The sequence below is a fragment of the Pseudomyrmex gracilis genome, unplaced genomic scaffold (genome assembly GCF_002006095.1).
Source record: "Pseudomyrmex gracilis isolate BER0280 unplaced genomic scaffold, ASM200609v1 scaffold_95, whole genome shotgun sequence".
NCBI classification, from domain to species: Eukaryota; Metazoa; Arthropoda; class Insecta; order Hymenoptera; family Formicidae; genus Pseudomyrmex; species Pseudomyrmex gracilis.
This window is the reverse complement of record NW_018020679.1, coordinates 169,353-177,881: the sequence shown is the minus strand read 5'-3', so window position 1 is coordinate 177,881 and position 8,529 is coordinate 169,353. Positions and strand designations below refer to the sequence as shown.

Genomic DNA, 8,529 nt, shown 5'->3' with positions numbered 1-8,529 from the left:
TCACATGTAAAAATAATTTACATGAGAATTTCATACATGTGTATATATATATACATGCACGTTTATTCCTGCACAACATCCTTGGAATGGCTCGTATTGGCCTTGTTTCATTCTTAGTTTAATAATCATGAAGTTGCCAACAAAAAATAATAAATTTTAAATATTTATCAACAAAAAAGTACGTTATATTTTCTAAATATGTATTTTAGACGTTAATAAAAATTAAATATTTACTTGTGTAAACAAGGATTTAATAGTATAAAATTCCGTAAATACAATGAAATATTCATATTTTGACACGTCACGTATATCAAGTAGTAATTATCGTTAATTACTGCTGGATAAACAGCTGTATACATTACCGATCGAAATGCGTCTTCAATTTTCTAAACAAAGTTTTAAAAACCGTACACGATAAATTATTTATTTGTTGAGGTCTTTACGTTTTGTAAATCGTTGATAAAAGTTTAAGACGATTTTACAAAAATATAATAAAATGTTTTTTTTTCAGATCTTTAAGAGTTAATAATAAAATACTTTTGTTATATTTTTGTTGTTTTAACCGCTTAAAAAACATTGTTATTATTCACTTCTCGAAAGTAAAAATTTAAAAAATTACTGATATTTTTGGGGTTGTTTTGGTTTGGATTAGTGTTTTGGATCAACTTCAGGAAAGGATAATTTCGGTCGGTAATATGCAAGCACTTGGTTTAAATAAAATCGAGACACGATCAATCAGACCGTCATACATATTTAATTTTTTTGTGATTTTACCTCTTTATTTTCATCAAATTAAAGACATAGAAGCTTAGAACTTCATCCTGTGTGGATATTGACTGCTGCGCAGTCCAAACATTGCTGACAGATAAGTAAACAGCATTTTTTTGTCCGGACGATTCTTCATAACTTTAATGATCATCTTGTCGATTAATTTCTGGTCAGATTTCCTCTGTTCACTCGGTTTGTATTCTTCCTTCTTTTTGCTAAAGATATCGCCTTCTTCTTTCTTTGCTCGCTTGTCGCGTTTTCTCTTGAAGTATTCATCGTTAAGGCGTTTAGGGATCACAACACCAGATAAATCGAGCTTTGTCGAAGTTGCAATCACATAATTCTGACTCACTCTTCGCAAAGGACAAGCATTAATTATGAATGGTCCTAAAAGTGTAATAAATAAATTTAAAATCTCATATAATAAATTATTTTGACGAGTTATTATAAATAAGAATTATTTATAAGAGTTAAAGTTTAATATTGTATGTACCAGTGATCAAAAGTAAACCACTCTTCAGTTGCTTCAAGAAGACAACCCTCTTTCCTTTATGAGGCCCAGCCAAAAGAATGCAGATTGTTCCAGGTGTCAAATTAGGCCTCAAGTACCGGCGATGTTCGTGGAAACATTTCTTAGGATGATGTACGGTGACTCTATCCGCAGTTGGATAGCTTGCACGCCTCTTTTTGAGAAGCACAATACGCTTCTCTCCATTTTTATCACCACCAATTGGCTTTTCAATAGTCACTGGTTTCTTGGGCTTAACCTATAACAAGTGTTTATTTATTGATAATTATTTATAACTGTACAACATAAAATATTTGCTTTTAACTCTTTATCGAGAAAATCCATGTTTCCGCTTACCTTCTTTGGAGTAGTCTTCTTAAGGAATTTGTAAATAGCCTTTTTGTGGTACATACGAGTACGACTAAATCTGTAGACTCCATTTCCTAAGTCATAATTCCTTGGTTTTCCTCTTGAGGGCTTTCCTTTGACTTTCTTTTCACCAGCAGATTCTTTTGCTGCAGCAGGTTCTTTTGCTGCAGCAGATGTAGCTGCAGTCTTCTTCTCTTTAGTCTCTTTTGTATTAGTCATCTTTAAGAACAAAATTAATTAAAACACACTTAATCTATTCTAAAATATTGTATTACTAAAGTAACATGTACTTAAGTATATCAACAACAATTAGACGCATGTTACACACATTTGCAAACACAAATACATTCATGGTTATGTTACTTTCACGTTTACGCGTTCAGAGGTTATGAGAGATTGCGAGTCTCTCACGTTTCGCAAAATTTACATAAACAAAACACAGAATGAAACAAATAGATTAAAATTATAAACTATGATTTATAACTTGGTGCAAATCAAAGAGAATCTTTTGAGAAAGAAAGAAAATTTGCAAATCGAAATGTTAAACGCACGATCGTATACCATCGTGCGCATTTGTGCCGTCAAAGTAACGAATTCTCGTCAATTGTCACAAAAATATAGTAACATCCTAATAAAGCGATCGTAACTGCATAATAATCACGCATCACATTTATCATACCTTTGTTATAACAAGTAGATTATTCGGATTATATGAAATAAATTGTCAAATCAAATTCTTACCGTCAAGCGCGATCACCTAAAAGAGCCGACACTCCATCTACCGAGAACTTTGAGAACCATGTATCGAGTTAATAAGTCGGCAAATATCGATGATATACACATTTCGATATATCGATACGAAAAACCTTGAGGCAGAAAGAGGACTGAGAGCGGCCATGTTATTGTTGTTTTTTCCATTTTACTGTCAATAAGTAGAACTGCCAAACATCGAGAGCATCGATAATGGAGGCACGCACACAAACGAAACCGTGTCCGTGTGCGTGACGTCGAGAGAAGCCTGAGAGAGACCAGGTCCATAAAGCCTATGTCACACTACGGATTGGGATTGAGATTGAATTGAAATGTGACCAATCAGAAGAAAGAAAACCAAACCTAATTTTACTGATCTTTTCTCTGATTGGCCAAATTGCAATCCAATCTCGATCCTAATCCGTAATGTGACATAAGCATAAGAGAATGTGTAATCACTTTTCCGCCCCGTAAACTAGCGCATGTCCACATGGGTGGTACACATTGGAACTACGCAGCCAGTCCACGAGCGACATGTCGGTGCGCTATGTCCACAGCGTGCGGTTCTAGTCTGTGCTATGTGAGCGTGAATTTCATTTTTTTGAAATTTAAAATGACCGATCTCGTGATGAAAAGATGAAAAAGGAAAACAAAAAAGGATAAGAAAAAACATTGCAACTTTCCGTACAATATAAATGTAATATACAAGAAAAGATGTGATAGTCAAGAAAAGAATATTATTTTAGCGAGCAACATCAGACTTCGTGGAGTGTAGTCAAATATCATCGAATTCTGATGCTGCTCGCTAAAATAATATTATTTTCTTCACTATCACATCTTTTCTTGTATATCACATTTATGTTGTGTGGAAAGTTGCAATGTTTTTTTTTAATCCTTTTCTGTTCTCCTTTCGTATCTTCTCATCACGAGAAGACCGATCATTTTAAATTTCAAAAAAATCAAATTCACGCTCTCGAATATACTCACACGCCTGAAGAAGGTGACCATTTAAAGTCGTGCACATAGCACAGAATAGAACCGCATGCTGTGGACATAGCGTACCGACATGTCGCTCGTGTACTTGGCTACGTAGTTCCAATGTGTACCACTCGTGGACATGCGCTAGTTTACGGGGCGGAAAAGTGATTACACATTCTCTTATGGGCCTGGTCGCTCTCAGATTTCTCTCTGGTGACGTTCCAGTAAAAAAAAAAAAAAAATAATTGAACTATGTAAGTACACACACATAGAAGTCGCTCTTATCTCTCTGAAAAATGAAAAAGATTCATTTAAAATTTTTTCTTCTATAAAATACATTGTCTATTTTATATAAAAGACTTTATACTAAAATGCTTCAAACTAAATGTTTCTCTTTGTCAAAGTAAAATTCTTTCAATGTTGTTTTTATTTGTATTTCTGTCATTTTTATTATTAGACATATTTTTTTTTTTTGTATACATTTACAATATATTCAATAGACTTTTACAAATGCAATAATGTGGAAAATAACGAACTTAGGAGATCTCCCATTCCTCCTCGTGTATTTTATCGCGATCTATTCTTCATACATCTTACACACATACGTTTCCCAGCATTATCTTATAGTAGTTTCAAGGACGTAGAGCCTTTGAATATACCATTGCGTTTAAACGATAAGGTGGCAATTTACGACATGCGTAAATGTGCATTCGGATGCGGGACAGTTTTGCATTAACAATAGCTTCTGTGACGATAGAGTCATTTTGAGTGATCACATGTGTATAAAAGTGTTATATAATATATATATATAACATTTTTACAACACACACTGCCATGTATGTATATAAAACAATTGCACAAAATCTATTTCTTCTTTCGATCTACATCTACAGAATAATTTGCAGTACAAGAATTCCAAACGACTTAATTAATCATTATTCTCATCGATATATTCCAGCACTAAATGTGTGAGCGCGATATAAATTACACAATATACAAAGATTTACACAAAAACAAGATATGACATCGAGATATCAGCAGTAGAGCCATTAATGAAATTTGCGAAAACGATATGTGCGTAACAACAAACACAACGCCCGCGTCAATCGCGACAGTAAAAAAAACTTATAAAAATTATACAGGATTCGGCCGAATAATACACACAAGCAGGATGTGATTTCTGATGAAAAAGTAAGAAAAACTATAGAATAAAGTCTTTTCATTTTTAGATTAGTTTTCGAAAAAATCGAGTTTGTTTGCAAACACGATACGTTGCTCGACTAACCGTATCTCAGTCGTAACAACGTACGTACGCAGCGGATATATTTTCAAACTCGATTTTCTCAAAAGCCGGAAGTGAAAAGATCTTACATTTGGTTTTCTTTTAATTTTTTCACGAGAAACCACGTCGTGTCTGCTTGTGCATATTTATTCAAACTGGATCCTGTATAATAACATAACAAGAGAAAAACTTATATTTAAATTAATTCCCCGAATTATCACCTATTATAAGTATCCTTCGGCACTGCGATTATCCGTCTTACGAGTCTAAATCATATGAGTGCTTATATTGCCGGAAGGCAAATTATTATCTGAGTAAAGTGGAGATAAAAATAGCGAGTTTTTTTTTTCTGATGGCTTTGGATCGCGCGATGTTGACGTATTATTCGATGAATAATGGTACATAGTCTCTCAGATGAATCTGACAGATGGATGGAGGATGCATTTATTATGCAAATTTTCTTGTGAGAAACACATATATGTACCTCACGGATATGATTAACGAGTAATAAAAAATCGAGTCACAAAAGAGAGAATCTTATGTTCATTGCGCGAAAACATGCAATGTATAACATCAATACAATTTCTTCATCTGTGCTTCCTTATTGTCTCTGTAAAGGAGAAACAAAACCCAGAATTACGCGTCTTATTTCTTTGACGATACATCAAGATGATATTTACACACAAGTGTCTGTAATAAATTTACCTGTAAATGCTGTACACAAATAATATGATCATCTGTATAGCAATGAACATCAAGAATATTGGTGTTGTTAAACAACTAGAGCACTGAGTATCTGAGCTGCTAGTGATCTTGGCATCTTTCTTCAACGTATTCAATCCGTCTCGCACTTCTGCTGCAAACGATTGAAAATCGTATCCCATTGGCTGCACCTACGCACGTTTACATTGATGTAAAAATTGTGCAAAATTTTTTTGTTGTCACTCTTAAAGTATGCTAATATATTAATGTAAACCTGTGCAGTTGGGGCGCGCGCTTGATTATTGAGAACAGAATCCGTTTTGGTGTTAACCTCTCCCATAAAAGTGCGAATTTCCCTGGCTAGATTTAAGATAAGATTTTGATTATTCAGCACAGCGTCGACTTCCTGCCGACGTATGGTATCAGTTAACGCAGGTTGCTGACCCGGATGGCCACCCGTAACGTGCCCACCTAATTGTGCGTTTATTTATTAACACATAACATTTCTTTTGTGTGAATCGCAAATAGGCAACAGACAAATGTACCTTGACCCACTTGAGCTACCAAACTCAACGTTCTCTCTTGTTTTCCAATCATTTCGTCCAACTTTCTGAGAATTTCACGCAAAGCATCGAACATCTGACTCTGTCCGTTAAATATTTGTCGTAATTCTCTCTGATTTTCGGTTTCGAAATAATCGAAATTCTCGAATTCATTTTTACGATACTGATCTGGATGTTCTCTGTCAAAATATACTTACATCAGCACAGTGAAGAAACCTTGCTGACACATCACAAATGTAATCGTGTATTTTGTATTACTTACTTGCGGTATTCCTCTTTCTGTTCGTCCAATTTCTTTTGGTAGTCTAAGTATTCCTGTTGGAGTTTCGCTTGTTCTTCCTGAGAAACTTTGTGCGCATCCGTCGATAGCTGACCAGGGGGATGCAGAGAAGTAGTGAGGAAATGTAATACGTCATGATCGTCAGCCAAGCCACCTGAGTAAACGAGAATAGAGTATAATACAAAAGCAATTTTGCACGCGCGCTCATTAATATTTTATGTACATACCAGTAGCAGCGGAAACTCCAAAATATCCATTTTTCGGTAATATAACATTATCAACTCGAAAACAGATATCGTAATCTTGCTCGTTGTTTGTCATGCCATTGTGGAACAACAACTTAAATAAAACATTCAAAACAATTTATACGTGACAATAAGAATAAATTTTTCAGAAAAAAAAAAACAATTTTTCAGAATACTCACTGTTAATGTATTCTTATAATACTCTATTCTCGCTCGCGTTGCAAAAGGTTTGTTGCGGAAATCTCGCAAACATCCTCCTCCCGCCAATTGTTGTGTAGAGCCATCACTAATATCAAAGAACAAAATAAAATAAGACTAGAAACCTTTCCTTATTATTTTGCGCAGAACAATTATTTTAGATAAAATAATTTACTTTGCGTGATCAAAAATCTTTGTGCCGTCATTGACAACTGCCATAATATATGGATTGTTGTGTTTATTGTCATTATCGAACGAATCGAAGAAAACTCCCAGGCCTGTCCATAGGTCTGAACTGCCAAAAACAGTGCCATTGTACTCGCCTTTGGCGGTCGTGTACCAAAATGCCAAACCATCCGCTCCTATCCTTCCTCGTCCGCTAATACGAAATGCTAATTCCACTTCCCACCAGTCAAAAGTTGTTGGCTGTCTTACCCATATTGCACCTAAATAGTTTTACACATTATGGGATTTGCTATGTGTTTTATAAAAGAATTTCTTTTTCAAACATTTAAGTTAATTATTAACACCTCTATAATTCTTTATACAAACCTTTTTGACTTCTAAGTGAAGGAGCTATTCTAACATTTTCTGTACTAGCAATAGTATCTGTAATATAAAATACAAATATAATTAATATGCAAGTTTATATCTTAAATAATAATAATAATAATCTTATATATTCAAAAATGTGTAAATTCAAACACATCAATCTCTTAAACATGTGATTTCTAAATGAGATGTTTTGAGTGAGTAAAACATATGTTTAATCAAATCCCATGTATACAACAATAATTGGCTACTAATAGTGAATTATATCTTAAATAAACACGCAACAAAGTTATCTGAATATTATTTTACACATAATACTGCATTAATTTACATTATTTTATTATCATTCAATGACGGAAATGTCATGATTAATGACATTTGCGTTACTGATGAACATTTGTAGTGATTTTTGCCTCGGAGTATTATAGCTTACAAATTATACGATTATTAACATAATTGTAGGCGCAGATACGCAATCAAATATCATCTTTTTATTGCTTGTTCTACAGTGTAAGAAAATAAAGACTGTACACACACGTCACGCAGATGTTTTCATTGCTTTCGTGTGACGTACCAATCGGTAATACATGACCTGGGGGTCAAGATCGAAAGATCCTGGTATCGGTTTCAGATCTCGGCGAACGACTTGACGCATCGCTTAAATCAATCGTCGCGAGAACATACGGCAGGTACGAGCCGGAGGGATCACATCGATGCGACAGGTGTCGATCGGTGATTAAGGTTATACGACGACCACGAGGAGGGGGAGAGAGGAGCAGATCCATACTCACTTCCACCGTATTCCCAGAACGGTACGCTGCCATCCTTTTGCGCGAGGTACGGCGGCTTGAACGAGTATTTGTACTCGAATTTTCTGTGAATCTCGCCGCGGCACGAGACCACCACGCACGAGATGAGAAAACCCAGGAGCCACCTCACCTCGGCGGCCATCATCATTTCAACTGTCGACAGTCGACGGCCGGCTCGCCGTGACCGTCGCTAGCCACCGTGCGATTCGTATCGGCGATTGGCGAGACGCTCCGAGTTTCGATCACGATTGGCTCCCGATCAGTGACGTGTCACTTTCGCGTGGCCAGATTTTCTTTCAACCACGCGAGTGACATCTGCGAACTCATTCACTAAACTCCACGTTCCCTCAAACCTTACGATCTTCTTCGTGCACTTGCTGTGATTAAAGCCCCTTGCACAATGGACGGAATAGCGATAGCGATAGAAATAACAAAAGTTTTAAAGAGTTTATATTTAAAAATAAAAGGTAGAAACAGCGGAATCTAACATACAAAACTACACATGTATCAATGCAGATCAGAAAA

At 35.4% G+C, this 8,529-nt stretch overlaps 2 protein-coding genes across 5 annotated transcripts; both read right to left on the bottom strand.

The window, feature by feature from the left end:
* Positions 1–734: 734 nt before the first annotated feature.
* Positions 735–2,443, bottom strand: LOC109855662 (60S ribosomal protein L6). Of its 4 annotated transcripts, none has more exons than XM_020430126.1 (4): positions 2,387–2,443; positions 1,634–1,864; positions 1,262–1,535; positions 735–1,155 (listed from the first exon to the last, which is right to left on the bottom strand). In XM_020430126.1, exons 2-4 carry the CDS (start codon positions 1,862–1,864, stop codon positions 809–811), a joined length of 852 nt encoding a protein of 283 aa, XP_020285715.1. In that variant the 5' UTR covers positions 2,387–2,443; the 3' UTR covers positions 735–808. The 4 variants fall into 4 exon arrangements, with proteins under 4 accessions (XP_020285715.1, XP_020285716.1, XP_020285714.1 ...); XM_020430127.1 differs by lacking the exon at positions 2,387–2,443 and adding an exon at positions 2,325–2,347; XM_020430125.1 differs by lacking the exon at positions 2,387–2,443 and adding an exon at positions 2,207–2,233.
* A 1,857-nt stretch (positions 2,444–4,300) lies between these two features.
* On the bottom strand, positions 4,301–8,218 carry LOC109855682 (protein ERGIC-53). Its single transcript, XM_020430181.1, has 10 exons — positions 7,987–8,218; positions 7,196–7,252; positions 6,819–7,089; positions 6,626–6,731; positions 6,428–6,539; positions 6,183–6,354; positions 5,903–6,099; positions 5,632–5,828; positions 5,361–5,548; positions 4,301–5,265 (listed from the first exon to the last, which is right to left on the bottom strand). The coding sequence occupies exons 1-10, from the start codon at positions 8,150–8,152 to the stop codon at positions 5,229–5,231; spliced, it is 1,503 nt and encodes a 500-aa protein (XP_020285770.1). The 5' UTR covers positions 8,153–8,218; the 3' UTR covers positions 4,301–5,228.
* Positions 8,219–8,529: the final 311 nt, after the last annotated feature.

What these genes read in the sequence shown, in the direction of transcription:
- LOC109855682 (XM_020430181.1), bottom strand. Translation starts at nt 8,152, where the DNA reads ATGATGATGGCCGCCGAGGTGAGGTGGCTCCTGGGTTTTCTCATCTCG. An exon ending in ATTATAAGAATACATTAACA is followed by an intron (nt 6,540 to 6,625) that starts GTGAGTATTCTG and finishes GTTTTATTTAAG; the next exon opens with TTGTTGTTCCACAATGGCAT. An exon ending in CGCGCGCCCCAACTGCACAG is followed by an intron (nt 5,549 to 5,631) that starts GTTTACATTAAT and finishes AAACGTGCGTAG; the next exon opens with GTGCAGCCAATGGGATACGA.
- LOC109855662 (XM_020430124.1), bottom strand. Translation starts at nt 1,997, where the DNA reads ATGAATGTATTTGTGTTTGCAAAT. An exon ending in ATGTATTTGTGTTTGCAAAT is followed by an intron (nt 1,865 to 1,973) that starts GTGTGTAACATG and finishes TTGTTCTTAAAG; the next exon opens with ATGACTAATACAAAAGAGAC. An exon ending in TGGTTTACTTTTGATCACTG is followed by an intron (nt 1,156 to 1,261) that starts GTACATACAATA and finishes TTACACTTTTAG; the next exon opens with GACCATTCATAATTAATGCT.